This window comes from Jaculus jaculus, chromosome 8, assembly GCF_020740685.1.
Source record: "Jaculus jaculus isolate mJacJac1 chromosome 8, mJacJac1.mat.Y.cur, whole genome shotgun sequence".
In the NCBI taxonomy this organism is placed as follows: Eukaryota; Metazoa; Chordata; class Mammalia; order Rodentia; family Dipodidae; genus Jaculus; species Jaculus jaculus.
This window is the reverse complement of record NC_059109.1, coordinates 134803795-134821524: the sequence shown is the minus strand read 5'-3', so window position 1 is coordinate 134821524 and position 17730 is coordinate 134803795. Positions and strand designations below refer to the sequence as shown.

Sequence of the window (17730 nt, the reverse complement as noted above, 5' to 3'; positions counted from 1 at the left end):
CCGCAGCCCTGAGCGTGGTTGGCGTCCTGTGCACACCACACCCGCCTGTCTCCCCAACACAGGTGATGGTTTGCTTTTCAACATCAGGCTGCACGAATCCCCACAGAGGTTTTCCCAAAGAAAGGCTTGCTCAAGTGTATTTAAATTCATTATCACATTTAAATAATATATATTATGACAGACTTGGGACTGGTGAAGTATAAGCTTTTCCTGATTGAGCAGTGGCGTTTATCAACACAGGATCTACAGTGTACAGGACAAGTTAGTAGGGAACCCAACAGAACATGTAATGTATCATGCATCTTTCAGATAAGCTAATAGCAAAAATACATATTTGGGAGCTAGGGGACTGTTTATCTCAGTGGCAGAGCACAAGATTAGCATATGAGAGGCCCTAGGTTCAGTCTCTACCAATACACACACACGCACGTGCGCACACACACACACACACACACACACAATGCAAGAACCAAATACATAATTTGTACCACCCCACAGAGTTAATTCAATCTAAAATGAAACAACTCATTACATATTCTAATGAATGCAATATAAATTCCTTATTTGAAAACAAGCTCCCTTCCCTTTCCTTCCCCAACTTTCTTTTCTCTCTAACACCTGGCACATTGTACATGTGTTTCTTTACTCCCTCGTCTGTCTCCCCTGAGGGCAGCCTCTGCGGTGGCGCTGTCTCTCCTGCCCCAGTAACTTGGCATCGGTTGCTGTCTAATAAATAGGTGCTGAGGGGATGACTATAAACCACGCACACCTCTGATCAACATAAAGCATGACTTCTGCCCAGGCATGGTAGTGCACACCGTCAGTCCCAGCTCTCAGGAGCCAGGAGGATCACTCGAGGCTAGCCTGGGATGACAGATGAGTTCCAGGTCATTCTTGGCTCTAGTGAGACCCTGCCTCAAAAATAACTAAGATGAAAAATAAGGGGGCTGGAGAGATGCCTTAGCAGTTAAGGCACTTGCCTGGAAAACCTAGTGACCCTGGTTCAACTCTCAAGTACCCACATTAAAACCAGATGCACAAAGTGGTGCATGCACCTGGAGTTTATTTGCAGTGGCTAGGAGCCCTGGTGCACCTGTTCTCTGTCTCGCTCTCCTTGAAAATAAATTTTAAAAATTAAAAAAAAAGAAAGAAAAACATGACCTCCACAATACTACTTCAACCACCGCCCACATGGCACGGCATATCCAACCTCACCTGTTCTGACTTAACACTCGACGCTTCCCCGATCCCCTTGGGGCAAATGCGTGGCCTGGGGTGGCTTAGCCACTTGGCAGTCCACTTGGCTGTTTCAGGCTGTGTGACTTTCCACAGGACAGTGGCTCACGCTGCGGGTCTGAAGCTGGCCAGCAGTGGCCCTGTAAGGACGGCTTCACTCCAGCGTCCCTCGGAAGTGCCTCGTGTGACGCTCCAGCTTGTCCAGCGCCGCCCGGAGGTGGCTCAGCGCCGCGGGGCTCGGGTACTGGAGCACGGCGCGCTTGGTGGCCAGGGCCAGGTCCTTGAGCAGTGCGCACAGGTGGCCGCTGCTGCGGAGGATCTCGTTGCGCTCGTCCTTCTCCTGCGTCTCCTTGCACAGCGTGTCCACCAGCTTCTGCCCCACCATGATGACCAGCTTGCTCTGGGTGATGAAGACCTCGGGCGGCTGGCTGCTGCGGAGGCTGCCGGTCAGGACGCCCAGGGCTTTGAGGAGCGCCCCGAAATAGAGCCGGCAGTGCTCGGACAGGTGCACTTTCCCCTCGGGGTTCTGCTCGCCCCGCGGCGGGGGGACGCGAGAGCTGGGGCTCTGGAGGATAGCAAAGTTGGTGAGCCGTTAGCATTATTAGCACAGTGTGGTTGCCTTCCTTTTCCTGTTTCTTTTTTTTGGTGGGGGGGATTTCAAGGTAGTGTCACACCCTAGTCCAGGCTGACGTGGAATTCACTACGTCGTCTCAGTGTGGACTTGAACTCACGGTGGTCCTCCTACCTCTGCCTCCCGAGTGCTGGGATTAAAGGCGTGCGCCACCACGCCCGGCCTCTGGTTGCTTCTTATTCACTTTTAATTTTGGGAGGACTGGGGATAGAACCACACATCAAGCAAGTGATGCGCCATTGACCTACACTCTGAGTCACCTTTGCAGGTTTTTAATCTTTATTTTTGTCTAAGACAGGGCCTCTCACTGATCTGGCTAGACTGGCCAGCCGGCGAGCCCCGGGGAAGCTCCTGTCTCTGGTTCCTCACTGCTGGGATTATAGCCACGCATCTCCACACTTGGCTTTTTTTTTTTTAATTTAATTTATTTATTTATTTGAGAGCGACAGACACAGAGAGAAAGACAGATAGATAGAGGGAGAGAGAGAGAATGGGCGCGCCAGGGCCTCCAGCCTCTGCAAACGAACTCCAGACGCGTGCGCCCCCTTGTGCATCTGGCTAACGTGGGACCTGGGGAACTGAGCCTCAAACCGCGGTCCTTAGGCTTCACAGGCAAGCGCTTAACCGCTAAGCCATCTCTCCAGCCCCACACTTGGCTTTTATGTGAGTTCTCAGGATCCAGACTTGGGTCTTCATGCTTGTGCAGAGAGCACTTGACATTCGGAGCCATCTCCCCACCCTGGTGACACCCTCTCAAGTCTGGTCTGAGGCACACATGTCACGTGGGACAAAGAGCACAGCCTTCAGTAGGATGCCAGGCCAAAGCGAGGTGTGCAGGGTTTAGGGAGCTGAGCACCAGGAAGCCTGAGTGTCTCTGAGAAGACGCATGACCTTGTCCAAGTCATTGTCCTTCCCTCTCAACATGCCCCACAAGCTCGCTGTTAAGCTGGTTCACTAGATAGAGTCAGACAACTTTGCTAACCTTCCCTCCTTCTTGCCTCCCTTAGTATCAACCGACTTTATCCCTGGTCTTTAAATGGGCCCAGTACTTAATTTTTTTACTTTAATTTCATTTAGAGAAAACTTTAAAATTGTTAAGCAGAGGGACTGGAGAGATGGCTTAGCGGTTAAGCGCTTGCCTATGAAGCCTAAGGACCCTAGTTTGAGGCACGGTTTCCCTAGGACTCACATAAGCCAGATGCACAAGGGGGCATATGCATCTGGAATTTGTTGTCAGTGGCTGGAGGCCCTGGAGTTCCCATTCTCTCTCTCTCTGCCTCTTTCTCTCTCTATCACTCTCAAATAAATAAATAAAAATAAACAAAAATGTATTTAAAAAACTGGTAAGCAGAAAGTTAACATCATTTGCCACAAGCAGGAGATAGTCAATAAAAATAAACACAGTGATAAAATCTTTGCTTCAAAGAAGTAGATCAGGTGTGAAAGAAGTGTTAACAATATGCAAACCACAGACCAAACTGTTTTGTTGTTATAATCGGAAAGATGGAGAGATGGCTCAGCAATTAAGGTGCTTGCCTGCAAAACCCAACAAACCTGAGTTTGATTCCTCAGTACCTACATAAAGCCAGATACACAAAAAGGGCCACATGCATTTGGAGTTTGTTTGCAGTGGCTAAAGGCCCTGGTGTGCCCATTCTCTCTGCTTGCAAATATATATTTTTTAATTTGAAAAAAAGACCCCCCCCCAAAAAAAAGAACAACAAGCTATCAGGGGTGGAATACCTTCCAGTGAGTTGTTGGCTAGGGAGGCCCCTGATGCCCCTCAAACAATACTGGGCTGTTGCCAAGGCTCTTGGTTGCCCACAAGAACTAGCTGGTAAAAGCCTAGTGCTGAAAATGCCACATGTGTGGGCTGCAGGTCACTGAGAAGTCAAGCTGGAGCTGAGCTGGATGCCTGCTCCCTGTGGACTAGCTGTCAGGATGCTGGAGAGACTGACGCAGCATACAGCCTTTGAGAGGAGAAAAGTCATAAACAGTCTTAACCAGCCTTGGACACTGCAAGACTTATGGCTGGCCAGTCAGGCCACATGTACCAACTGGTGCAATGGTGGCATGTCTGTTCTGGGGGAAACCAACTGCTCTCGGATTGGATTTGAGGCCTGCTCCATGGGAGGAAATTCATGCTTGGTACTGAAAACCTTGTCAAAATCCCACATAGGTTGGAAGTGGTGGTGCACGCCTGTAATCCCAGCACTCGGGAGGCAGAGGTAGGAGGAGCGCCGTGAGTTCAAGGCCACCCTGAGACTACGTAGTGAATTCCAGGTCAGCCTGGGCTACAGAGAGACCCTGCCTCGAAAAATAAGCAAAAAGCAAAACGAAACAAAAAGTCTATGGAGGTCATAAGCCCTAAGGGAAACTAGTACTGTTGCCTGGCTAAATGAACATGTTTTGCCCACCAAACTGCCTTCTAAACACTTATGTTTATGCTCATAAATTAATGCCACTCTCACTTTTGGCTAGAGAAGCTTCTCTTTTCAGATGGCAGTGAGCACTGAGATAACTCAAAAATGGTCAAGAGCTGAGAAGAAGTGGCAGTGGAGTGTTCAGCACTAAGTGACAATCTCTGTCACGCCCGCCAAGGCTCAGGCACCATCGCAGAAGAGGTGGCAGAAAGAGTGTAAGAGCCAGTGGAAGGGGAGAAATGGCGACGATACTGCCTTCCAGACACAGAGCGGCCTTGACACTCATGACGTCACGGCGGCTGACGCTACCTACACAAGAGCGGCGTAGTCGGGGAAACAGTGATGACATCAAGAAAGAAGAGACACTAATTGGAAAGAGGAAGGGATTCAGTGGAGGGGGATTTGCGAGGGAGAAAAGGGAATATTGGGAGGGGATTATAATCATGGCATTTTGTCTATATTATGGAAGTTGTCAATATAAAGTTAAAAAAGAGAGAAAGTAACAGGCTTGGGTTGTAGCTCAGTAGAAAAGCACTTGTCTATCTTGCACAAGATGCTGGGTTCAATTCCTAGCACACGTGTGTGTGCACACGCACATGCACACAGAACCGTCACAGGAGACGAGACTGCACTCTCTAACACTGTGTTGGCTCTACGACGTAGACCCCTGACCCTGACGCTGAGGATGTCACGACCCACACTGAGTGTCCAGAGCCCGTTCCGCCACAAGAAGGCAAAGGACGCCCCCCCACCCCCGCCCTGCCCCCTGTATTGAGATGCCTGCGCTTGAAATGTCTCTCTGGTCAAAGTGCACCCGTCAGAAATGCTGGAGAGCGACCATGGCAGCTTACCATTGGGCCCAAGTCTTTTTTGTCATCCGACTTTTGTTCCACGATGGGGTTCTCTTTCTCTTCTAAGTTAGGTAACTTCTGCAAAATGAAATCATTCTAGGTCACCACCTGAATGGGTGTCGCATGGCTGGAAGACTGCTGCCTCGGCACCTCTGCTTGTGAGTTACTGTACTTGTCTTTGCTTTTTGGAGGCAGGATCTCACTCTAGCCAGGCTGACCTGGAACTCACTATGTAGCCGAGGCTGGCCTTGAACTCACGGTGATCCTCTTACCTCAGCCTCCCAAGTGCTGGAGTTCACGGATTGAGCCTCCACACTAGTTATTTAGTTATCTGTCCATTTATTTTGAGATAAAATCCTGCTGTGTAACCTGGAAACTGACATCCTCTTGTCTCGGCCTCCTCAGTGTCACGTTCACAGGCATGCGCCGCCATTCCCGGCTTAAGTTTACTGTTACGTCTAAGATTTTGCTCATGGTTCTACCTACCAAGGCCTCTTTTGTCACAATCAAGGGTTGAATTTTGCCTACCAATGTGGTCTAATGTAAAGACCCCTGTAGTTTCAAAGATTACATATGATGTCTAGGATGTGTTAAAGCTCTTCCATCACTAGGCCTTTCAGCAGAACCCTGGATGTGCCAACCCTGTCCTTGTCACACAGCCTGCAGGTCACCTGCTGGCTTCTAGGGCCTGTCCTTCCCTGAACTCAGGTCTCTTCCTATAAGGTCTGAGCGCATCCAGCAAAGGGTTCTCAATAACTACTGGGGCCGGCGGGTAGCTGAGCCCACAAGCTACTGGGAAGAACGCTTATACTCACTCTTCTTTTGGCCCTGAGAAACAGGCCAATGACTAAATTTGTATCTTCCAAACATGTAAGAAACTCTGGGGCTGGAGAGATGGCTTAGCAGCTAAGGTGCTTGCCTGCAAAGCCAAAGGACCCAGGTTTGATTCCCCAGGACCCACATAAGCCAGATGCACAAGGTGGCGCATGCGTCTGCATAGTGCAAGTGGGGGCTTCAGCTGAGCTTGGAGGCCCTGGCGCACCCATGCTCTCTATCTGCCTCTCTCCCTCCCACCCTCTTTCTCAAATAAAATAAAACAAAGCCTAAAACATTTAAAAATAAGAAACTCTGGAAGATTTAAAATTTAAGATTTAAATATCTATCTGAGCCGAGTGTCACAGTTCTACAACATCAGCTACTTGGCAGCCGAAAGGACTATAAATTCAAAGCCAGCCTGGGCCACCGAGGGTTTAAGAACCCCAGAAAAACTAAGGGAGGCCCTGTCTCCACATAAACAGCAAAAAGAGTACAGGGGATGGAGTTTGGCATGAAGTCCTGGATTGGGTCCCAAGAGCCTCACAAAAAAGATTTTTAAAAAATTCAAAACAAGAGCTTTCTTAAAAACATTATGGGCTACAGAGAGGGCTCAGTGGTTAAAGGTGCTAGCTTGCAAAGCCTGATGGCCTAGGCTTGATTCCCCAGCACCTATGTAAAACCAGATGCACAAAGGGGTACATGCATCTGGAGTTTGTTTGCAGTGGTAAAAGGTTCTGGCATGTCTATTTCCCACTCCCAAACATGCAAATTTATATATATTTAATTATATATATAATTTTTTTTTGTGGAAGTGCATTTCAAGGTAGGGTCTCGCTCTAGATCAGGCTGACCTGGAATTCACTACGTAGTCTCAGGGTGGCCTTGAACTCAAGGAGATCCTCCCACCTCTGCCTCCTGAGTGCTGGGATTAAGACATATGCCACCATGTGCAGCACAAATAAATAAATTAAAAAAATTCTTTCATGGTTGGGCATGGTGGCACACACCTTTAATCCAAGTACTCAGAAGGCAGAGGTAGGAGGACTGCTGTGAGTTCAAGGCCACGCTGAGACTACATAGTGAATTCCGGGTCAGCCTAAGCTAGAATGAGACCCTACCTTGAAAAACAAAATAAAACAAAAGAGTAAAATTAAAAATCACCCTTTTAGACTGAGTCAGAAGAGGTACCAAGAGTTGGTGGCCAGCCTAAGCTATATACCAAGTTCCAGGTCACACTGAGCTATACAGAAACAAAGCCCAAGATTCTGAGTGTCCCTCGAAGGAAGGAGTACTCCAGGACAGGCTCAGGTCCTTGTTGTACCACTCAGAGCCTTGAACCCCAGGATCACCTGAAGCCCCCTGGACCTGAAACTCCAGCTGCCAGCCCCCGTAGAAGCACTTGGAACCCCGAACTCACCTGACCACAGACATTCATCCTGCTCTTTGCTAAGCCCGGGGAGCGGTCCTGTGCCCCTCGTTTACTAGCGGGACAACTTTTTTGCAGTGGTTCAGTCTCTCTCAGGGGAAGCTGACTGCTTTTTGCACACTTCCACTCCTCCTTTGGGATCAATGGCTCAGTCTCTTCTCTTTCACAGTTCTGTTTAAAAAGGAGCCTTGCATTGGCCATGACAATAGAAGCAAATCTCTTGACATCTTCCGGAACCATCCGTGCCACCATCACAAACCTCTCTAGGTCATCCAGGCTGTTTTGGACTTCGTCTGTCACTAGAACTTCCAGGGACCAATGGCAGCTGTCCAGGTTTCCCTTTGTGTCCAGCAGGATCTGATAGGAGTTGGAAATGATCTCTAACTGATGTTGAATTCTGGCCTGAAGGTGACTATTGGTGAGGCTGCAGGCAATCACACCAACTTCTTGAGCAAAATCCAGAAACTCTCTTAACGATTCCTCAATGTGGTCCGCAGCCCGGCGGATGGCACCGATGTTGGCCTCCAGGGAGTCTCGGAACCTCCATGTCCTGCTCACGTAGAGCAGCAGACTGGCGGCAGAGCTGGCCACCTTGTGCTGCAGGGCCATTGCTGCCTCCTTGGCCCCGCTCGCGTCCAGGGAGAGCTCCTTGGCGGAGTCTTCCAAGGAGGAGGAGCTGGTGGAGGAGTCAGTCGACGCAGAGGAGCATGAGGACATCACACTAGCTCTGCTGTGTGAGTTGGAAACAAATAGCTGATGGAGGTCCGGAGACAGGGACGTGGTCTGTCTGGAGATCCAAGAGGGATGGTGGCCTGCGGAATTCTCCGGAGCATCCTTGGCTTTCCCTGGCTTGTTCCCAGGGTGGGACACGCCTGGCGTGGCTTTAGGGATGTCATAAATGTTGGGCTTGGTGTTCTGCTGTTCCACTCGGGGGATCAGAAAGCTGGAAGGAACCTTGTAGCTGATGCCTGCCTGGGCAGGGAGCGTGTTCCTGGGTACTGGAGAGGCGTAGTCAGAATCTTCTGGAAGGCACCTTCTCTTCTGCGCATCGTTGCACGGCTGTGGCGGGGGAGACGTGGCTCTGCTGCTCGGAGGACTGGGGACAGTGGAGATGGAACTGGGGGCACCGGCGGCTTCTGGTTCTCCCGTGAAGCTGGTGAGACATGGGTTCCTGGCATCACTCCTCCCCTGCAGCAGCGGAGTGTCGTAAACCCATTCTGACTTCTGAGGGTCTGGTAAGGTGTTGTAGCCACCTCGTCCCAAGGCAACCGGTACTGTCAGTGGGACACTCTGCCCCTGGGGAAGACACACATGAAGTAGTCCAGGTTAGTAGTAATAGAAAGAGAGCTGTCAGTGTCAATAAAAAGAAAAAAAAGTTTGTTCTTTTTTTTTGCTGGGCATGGTGGCGCACACCTTTAATCCCAGCACTTGAGAGGCACAGAGAGGAGGATCGCTGTGAGTTCAAGGCCATCCTGAGACTACATAGTGAATTCCAGGTCAGCTTGGGCTAGAGCAAGACCCTACCTCAACACCCCCCCCAAAAAAAAAAAAAGTTAAAAAATCTTTGAAGAACAGCAAGAGCAACAAAAAGAAAGCGTAACCTTTCCTTTCCCCCGTCACTTCTCAGATGGTGGCCAGGAGCCTAAGTACACTTGCCCTCACACTTGGCTTTCACACTATTTCTTCAATATCTCTCCTTTGTTTTACTTTGCAAAAGAGAGAAGGAGAGAGAGAGAGAAGAAAGCAGGAAGACAGGAAAGGACAGATGGAAGGAGGCAAGAGGAGGGGGCTCGGGCCGGGGCAGTGGCTCGGTGGGTGAGAGCACTTGTCACGCAAGCGTGAGGACTTCTGTCAGCCCTTAGCGCCAGTGTAGAAATGGCCATGCAAGCCTGTCACCCCAGCACTGCCGGGTGGGGCGGGAGGCTCGCGGGGGCTCACTGGTCAGCCAGCGTAACTGAGAACTTGCCCAAGTTTCAGGTTCAGTAAAGGACCCTGCCTCAGAGGAACAAGACAGAGGGAATAAGAGAAAGGATGCCCTCTTCTGCTTTGCTTTGCACACACAGCACGCATACTGAACACAAGAGGAGAGAAAAGAGAGGGGCTCTGAGTGACTCATTCTTTTAAAATAGTTTTATTTATTTATTTGCGAGAGAGCGAGAATGGGCATGTGCCAGGGCCTCCAGCCACTGCAAATGAACTCCAGACAAATGTGCCACCTTGTGCATCTGGCTTGTGTGGGTCCTGGGGCAAGTGCCGTAGCCACTAAGCCACCTCCCCAGCCCCACGAGTGACTCATTTAAGCCTGCTGTCACTCAGGTTTCTTCAGTGGCTCCCCATTGCTATTGTCACTAATGTCCCTTACAATCCGGCTTCACCTCTTTCAAACCTCTCTGCTCTTCACTTCCACCATGACGGCCCCATCTTGTCTGCCAGCCCCTCCTTGCGGGTTCAGAAGCTATTTACCTCCTCTGACCTCAGAACACTTCCTCGTGCCCCTATATTTAAATTGGCCCACTGTTGTGGTTTGAATGTGAAATGCCCCATGTGCTACCTTGTGCATCTGGCTTACGTAGGTACTGAGGAATCAAACCTGTATCCCTGGGCTTTGCAGACAAGTACCTTAACCGCTAAGCCATCTCTCCAGCCCCTGTACTGAATTTTGATCAAATGCTAGAGCTTGCATCTTGAACCCCGCCCCCCCCCCCCCCCCCACACACACAGAGGCTCAAGTGTTGAAGGCGCTGTTGAAAGAGGTAGGAGACTCTTTAGGAGGCAGGGCTAGAGGGAAGAGATTGGGTCATCAGGGAAGAGCCACTGAGGGGAGTTGTGGGACTCCGTCCCTAGCTACTCCTCTCACTTTGATCCACAGCCACTGTGGGGGAGAATCGTCTTACACAGTGCTCTCTCCAGGGCCATGGGCAGAAAGAAGCCTCTGGAACAGAGAAGCAAAGCAAAGCTTTCCTCCTCACAAGCTGTTACCTTGGGTGTTTCATCGCAGCACTGGAAAGCTGGCTACCCCATCACGCTAACCGAGCTCCCAGAGGACGCTCAGTCTCTGGGCTTTCCATCTCAGCCCTCGCTCATACTCACGCTGGTCTGGCTGGCCGAGGGCTGAAGCGCTGCCTTTGGGGAGCTGGTGGGTACGTCGTACAGCTGCTGCCTCTCTCGCTGTTAGGGAAAGACCACAGACAGGAAGGGCTCAGGTTTTGGTTTTTTGTTTTGTTTTGTTTTTTCGAGGTAGGGTCTCACTTTAGCACAGGTTGACCAGGAATTCACTATGTAGCCTCAGGGTGGCCTCGAACTCATGCGATCCTCCTACTTCTGGGATTAAAGACGTGCACCACCACACTGGCTTTTTTCTTTTTTATAAGATATTCTTATTTATTTATTTGAGAGAGCGAGAGATAGACAGACAGAGAAAGAGACACAGAATGGGCACGCCAGAGCCTCAAGCCACTGCAAAGGAATCCAGATACGTGCGCCATCTTGTGCATCTTGCTTATGTGCGTCCTGGGGAATCGAACCTTGGTCCTTTGGCCTTACAGTAATGTACCTTAACCGATATGCCATCTCTCCAGCCCATGCAAACCTTCTTTATGGAAGCAAAATGCTATGTCTGTGTGTTGGCAAGAGGCCTGGTGAGGCAGGGCTGCCGAGTGAAGCTCACCTTTGGGGTCGGGGGTACCCGGCTCTGGACAGGCACGTCACATACCTGGGAGGACAGAGGTGGCGACGAGGCCCTCGCAGGTCTGGGAAGCACAAACAGGGCCTTGAGAGGGAGAAAGAAGAGAGCCAAGATTGTCACAGTCATGTTCAAAGTCATCTTCCAAGTAGTGGAGAGCCTTTGGGTGCTCATGCAGGCCCTCCTTCACTGTGGAGCACGAGGCTGGTGGGCAGCTCCCATGGTGGAGGGCTAACAGGTTAGAATGCAGATTCCTGGGCTCTGGACCTGGTGCATCTAAGTACAGAGGGGCCGCAGGAGCCTATAGTGGAAGTGAGCGCACCCCATCTTCTTGAGTTTCTCTGCGGGCCAGGTGTCTGGCACTGAGTTACCCACACTCGTCTAAAGAAGCTGAGGCTGGACCACCAGCCACATATGCAGAGCCAGCTTTCCCAGTCATGGTGGAGGGACCACAGAGGTCTGGGGAAAACAGACCTTCCTAAGGGCATGCCACTTGGAGTGGCGCTGGGAGGGGTATAGGAGGTGGCCAGGGGACCATGGGTGGCGGCTTTGGCTGGCAGGAGCGGAGGAGACCTTGGTGTCTGAGGAGCAAGAGAGGGCAGGAGGGAGAGATCAGAGCCACAGCAGCATCAGGTTGTTAAGGAGAGAGAGACAGGGAGAGAGAGAAAGAGTAAGGTAGCTAGGCGTGGTGTCACACATCTTTAATCCCAGCACTCTGGAGGTTGAGGTAGGAGAGTTACTGTGAGTTGAAAGCCAGCTTGGGGCTGCAGAGTAAGTTCCAGGTCAGGTTGGGCTAGAGTGAGACCCTACCTAGAAAAGAAAGAAAGAAAGAAAGAAAGAAAGAAAGAAAGAAAGAAAGAAAGAAAGAAAGAAAGAAAGAAAGGGAAAAAAATAAAAAGAAACCGAGGTCCGGGCTTCTCAGGACCTCTAGCCACTGCAAATGAATTCTAAGAACTCGCGAAGCATGAGCCACTTTGTGCATCTAGCTTTACATAGGTATTGGGGGATCAAATTTAGACCAGTAGACTTTGCCAGCAAGCACCCTTAACAAGTGAGCCATCTCCCCAGCCCATTATTTGTTTATTTGCTTGTATTTTTGAGGAAGGGTCTCTCTCTAGCACAGACTGGCCGCAAATTTACCATCATCCTTCTATCTCAGCTTCCTGAGTGCTGGGATGACAGGGATGAGCCATCACACTTGGCTTTTGTTTTTGCTTTTCTTTTCTTTTTTTTAAATAGGGCAGAGGATGCTGGCTATTGGGGCTTACAGTCCAAAGGAAAAAGAGTATGACTTGGCACACAGAGGCCACAGATAGTGGAGCAAGATGGGCCAATAAGAGAGGCAGAGAGGCTGGAGAGATGGCTCGGCCATTAAGGCACTGTCTGCAGAGCCTGACAACTCTAGTTCAATTCCCCAGGATCCACATAAAGCCAGATGCACAGTTTCACATACATCTGAGGTTTGTTTGCAGCGGCTGGGGCCCCGGTGAGCTCTTTCTCTCTCTTCTCTCTCTCTGCTTGCAAATGAGATAATTTAAAAAGTTAAAAAGAAGACAGGAAGAGATAGAGGTGAAGTTTGCAAGAGTCCAGAGGGAAGCCGGGCGTGGTGGTGCACAACCTTAACCCCAGCACTCAGGAGGCAGTGGCAAGAGAACCATGGTGAGTTCGAGGCCACCCCAAGACTATATAGTGAATTCCAGGTCAGCCTGGGCTAGAGCGAGACCCTACCTTGAAAAACCAAAAAGAAAGAAAGAAAGAAAGGGGAACGAAGCCTCCCCCATCTCCACTCTGCAATTCCCAAGGGGAGGCCATGCAGCGCAGGCTGGTGCTGACCCCGGCAGCCCGTCCATGTCGGCTGTTGGCTTACATGTCACCTCCACCCGGCCTTTCCCCTAAGGCACACTTCTGCAGCTGTTTCTGAGACGAGACGCTCCAGTATGCTGCGCTCTGTGACCTTTGTCATGACAGCCAGTAGCCCTGCCTGTGTCCCTGAAGGCCCTCCAGGGGTTCCAGCCTTTTAACAGTGCAACATGACGCTGTCATCTACTCATGGCTTGGCCACATTCGTAGCTGTCCTGGATGAATGAGGCTGTGGACCCCAACCTGGACCAGGATGACTTAGCTCATCATGGTTCCTGCTATGATTTGAATTAAATCCAAGTGCTTCACCAGGCCTCACAGGCACTGTCCAGGGACCATGTAGCAGTGTCCCTAACCACCAGCGGTCACCTCTGAGTCTCTCTCTCAGCCCTTAGCCCAATCCCCCCAGCCGCCTGCCCCTGCTGTAGGCCTTTTCTAAATCCTTGCCCACCACCATCCCCCGGGACCTCAGCCCATTTTACTTATATGGCCAGCTTTGCGGGTCACACTCTCCTCCTGGAGCACCAACAGCTTGCCCAGGGACTTTGCTGTGTGTGACATCTCAGACAGAATGATGCCACCTAAAAAAAAATGCCCAGTATTTCTTGAAAATCTGTAGGTTCCAGATAGCCATCAGGTTAAGGAAGGAACATGTCTGGGCACTGTGGTTTCGGAAGCTTAGGGAAGTAGACGGAGGAAATAGTGGCTCCAGAAACAATCTCACCAGGAAATTTGTCCCTGTACACTCAAAATACCAAAAGCCTCTCAATTTAAACCAAAATCAAATGTTTTGTAAGTGGTCTTTAAAAAATTTTTTTTGCATGTGTATGTGTTTTTTTTTTTTTTTTTAAGCTAGGTTCAAAGTCGGGTTTGGGGGCACACACCTTTAATCCCAGCACTGAGGAGGCAGAGGTAGGAGGATCACTGTGAATTCAAGGCCACCTTGAGACTACCTAGTGAATTCCAGGTCAGCCTGAACTAGAGTGAAACCCTACCCCGAAAAACCAAAAAGTAATTCAGGTCTAGGAGGAAAAGATAAAAATTAAAGAGAGACTAATTGAGAGGGGGAAGGGATATGATGGAAGGTGGATTTATAAGAGGAAAAGCAGGGGGAGAGAGGGAATTATCATGGTTTGTTGTCTATAATTATAAAAGCTGCCAATAAAAGGGTTTTTAAAAAGTCATCAAAAAAAAAAGTCAGAAGCGGGGCATGGCGGTGCACGCCTTTAATCCCAGCACTCAGGAGGCAGAGGTAGGAGGACTGTCATGAATTCCAGGCCACCCTGAATCTACAGAGTAAATTCCAGGTCAGCCTGGGCTAGAGCGAGACGCTACCTTGAGAAACCAAAAAAAAAAAAACAAAGAAGTCAGGTCTACGTGTTATATATTAAGGAACTTGGAGTGAAACGTGAAGCAGAACTCAGGTTACCCAGGGGAAGTGGCAGGAGGAAGGGGCTGCGGGGGAGGGGTTCTGAGAGCTGTTTCCTCATTACTCTGGATGGATATCAAAGGTGAGACTTTTGCCAAAAGCTCTATAGAAAGGACAGCTGCCGCCAGGCAGAGGAGGAGGCCGGCAGTGAAGGAGGCGAGACGAAAGAACGGAGTGAGGCCGAAAGCTCTCCCTTTGGGCCCCATGGGAAGGGGGCACAGGCTCGCTCAGAGGGCCTGGTCCCAGCCCTTTATTCCCATCCAGTGGGCCTGGTGGGCAGTTTCGCCTTCCTGTTATGAATGTTCTTCTCTGTCAAATGGAAAACTGTATCTGCACAAAGCCTCTCCTGGTGGAGAAATAGCTGATGCTGACATGTAGATAATTCTCTCAGGACAGCTTAGGAAAGTGACACATTCCCATTACCTTTACTTATTATTGCTTTAAATTTCTTTTTATTTACTGATGGGGGGGGGGAGGCAGATAAAGAAAGAGAAAGAATGGGTGTGGCAGGGCCTCCAGCCTCTGGAAACTCCAGCCACATGCGCCAACTTGTGCATCTGGCTTAACTGCTAAGCCATCTCTTTAGCCCTTTATTTTTTATTTTTTCTCTCCAGCCCTTTGTTTTTATTTTTAAAAATATTTTCATTTATTAGAGAAAGACAGAACAAATAGGGTGTGCCAGGGCCTTCTGCCACTGCAAATAAACACCAGATGCATACGCCACTTTGTATATCTGGCTTTATGTAGGTACTAGGGAACTGTACCCACGCCATCAAGCTTTGCAAGCAAGTCTTTAACTGCAGAGCCATCTCTCTAGCTCTTCATATTTATTTATTTTGGATTTTTTTGGTTATTCAAGGTAGGGTCTCATTCTAGTGCAGGCTGACCTGGAATTCACTATATAGTCTCAGGCTAGCCTTGAATTTATGGCAATCCTCTTACCTCTGCCTCCCAAGTGCTGGGATTAAAGGTGTGTGCCGCTATGCCTGGCCTATTTTTTTTTTTGGATTTTTGAGGTAGGGTCTCACTCTAGCCCAGGTGGACCTAGAGTTTACTATGTAGTGTCAGGGTGGCCTTGAACTCATGGTGATCCTCCTTCCTCTGCCTCTCAAGTGCTGGGATTAAAGGCCTCTTCCACTACACCTGGCTCCAGTTTTTTATTTAAAAAACTATCTTTGGGGGTAGGGAGGGAATTACCATGGGATTTTTTTTTAATAATCATGGAAAATGCTCATTAAAATTAAAAAAATAAAAAATATCTTTAACCAGGCATGGAGTGAGACCCTACCTAAACACACACACACTCACACTCACACACATACATATATCTTTACTTATTTTTTTGTGAAGACAGAATAGGTGCACCAGGGTCTCTTGCCACTGCAAACAAACGCCACATGCACCACTTTGTGCATCTGGTTTTACTTGGGTACTGGGGAATCAAACCCAGGCTGGCAGGCTTAGCAAGCAAGTGCCTTTAATTGCTGAGCCATCTCCTCAGCCCCCATCTTGACTTTTAATTCTGGGTCCCTCTAAATGTAGACATAGTCAATACAAATATAAAGGGAGCCCATGCAATGACTCTCCCCAGCCAAGGCCCAAGCCTGTGAATGCCCAGTGGAAAACAGCTGGAAGCCAGCATCTGTGGAAGGGAGAGCGCTTCTGCCTGGAGCACGTTCCCTGCCCGACGTCAGGCTGAGGCATGACTTCCGCACGCCCAAGCAGGGAAGACCGGCCTGCCTTTGCGGTGGGCTAGAGCATTCCCAGCGGATCACACACCGCCCCGCTTTTCAGAGTAGAGGAGGCATGGAGTTACGTAGGATTGCCTAGTGGGGATAAACATGATGGCAAACGTTTTTAATCTCAGCTCTTGAGAAACGGAGGTAGGAGGATCACTGTTAGCTTGAGTTTGGGTACATACAGAGAGAGTTCCAGAGCAACCTTGGCCAGAGACTCTGCTTAAGAAAAAAAAGGGGGGGGGCTGGGTGTGGTGGCGCATGCCTTTAATCCCAGCACTTGGGAGGCAGAGGTAGGAGGATCACCGTGAGTTCGAGGCCACCCTTAGACTACATAGTGAATTCCAGGTCAACCTGGGCTAGAGGGAGACCCTACCTCGACAAACCAAAAAACAACAAAATGGGGGGTTCTGGAGAGATGGCTTAGTTGTTAAGGTACTTGCCTGTGAAGCCTGAGGACCCAGATTCTATTCCCTAGTAGCCAAGTAGGCCAGATGCACATACATCTGGCGTTTATTCATTTGCAGTGACTAGAGGCCCTGGTGCACTCATTCTTTCTCTCCTTCTCTCTTAAATAAATCAGATAGATGGTAGATAGATAGATAGAGATAAACAGATTGGCTGGAGAGACCACTCAGTGGTTAAGGTGCTTGCCTACAAAGCTTGCCAGCCTGGGCTCAGTCCCCCAGCACCCATGGAAAGCCAGGTGCACAAAGTGGAGCATGCATCTGAAGTGTGCTTGCAGTGACAAAATGTCCTAGAACACATGTATTCTCTTTAAAAACAAATTAAGTAATTAAAAAAAAAAGTATTTCCTAATGGTGCAATTGGGGGCTAGCCTTAGATGTAATTGGTCCAAATCTCTCTTGACACAGAGGAAGAAACAAAAACACCAAGGATGTTGGGGTGTTTCTAATGCCTGCGGTGACAGCGCCTGCCTCTGAAGCCAGGGGAGCCAGAACAGCAGACCACTAAGTGATGAAGAGGAGGATGAGGAAGAAGAGAAGAGGGAGGGTAAAGCCGAGGAGGAGGAAGAGAAGGAAGCTGAGATGTAGCTAGGACTGGCAAGGAAGGAACTTGAGAAAAGGCAAGGAGCCCTCAGGGGTTTTACTGTGATGCCCCCATAATCTACCCAGAGACACCAGAGGACCCAACACCCCCTCCAGTAACTGCTTCTCTTGGTGGCCGAGGGCAGAAGCCAGAATGGCAACAGAGAACCTCTTGCAGCCCACGCCCTGCCTTGCTCATCGTCCTGAGCTGATGGGCGTTGACGTCAACTCATCTCTCCTGACACAACATTGTCTCAGAGTGGACAGTGCAGTCTGCGTGTCTAAAGCCTTACGTTAGACTGGGCCAATTTATTCATTCTGCCAAGGGCTACCAAGTGTCCTCTGGTGGCCTGGCCCTGCATTGGGTGCTGAGGGCGCCTCACATCTGTTTTTCTTTCAGAGAGAGGGGGAAAATGCCATTGAAAATTTCTTTTGTGGCCGGGCGTGATGGCGCACGTTTAATCCCAGGCAGTGGTTGGAGGATCGCTGTGAGTTCGAGGCCACCCTGAGACAGCATAGTGAATTCCAGGTCAGCCTGAGCTACAGTGAGACCCTACCTTGAAAAACCAAGATAAATAAATAAATACATTC

The 17730-nt window shown here is 49.7% G+C and overlaps 1 protein-coding gene across 1 annotated transcript in view; it reads right to left on the bottom strand.

Annotated features, from left to right (window-relative positions):
• Positions 1-1361: 1361 nt before the first annotated feature.
• Cass4 (Cas scaffold protein family member 4) overlaps positions 1362-17730 on the bottom strand; it is a 30293-nt gene continuing 13924 nt past the window's right edge. The window contains exons 3-7 of the mRNA XM_045157471.1: positions 11051-11152; positions 10474-10551; positions 7375-8679; positions 5142-5219; positions 1362-1801 (exon numbers count right to left, since the gene is read on the bottom strand). Of these exons, the coding sequence (XP_045013406.1) occupies positions 1391-1801; positions 5142-5219; positions 7375-8679; positions 10474-10551; positions 11051-11152 (1974 nt within the window). The 3' untranslated portion in view covers positions 1362-1390. The remainder of the gene's footprint in view (positions 1802-5141; positions 5220-7374; positions 8680-10473; positions 10552-11050; positions 11153-17730) is intronic.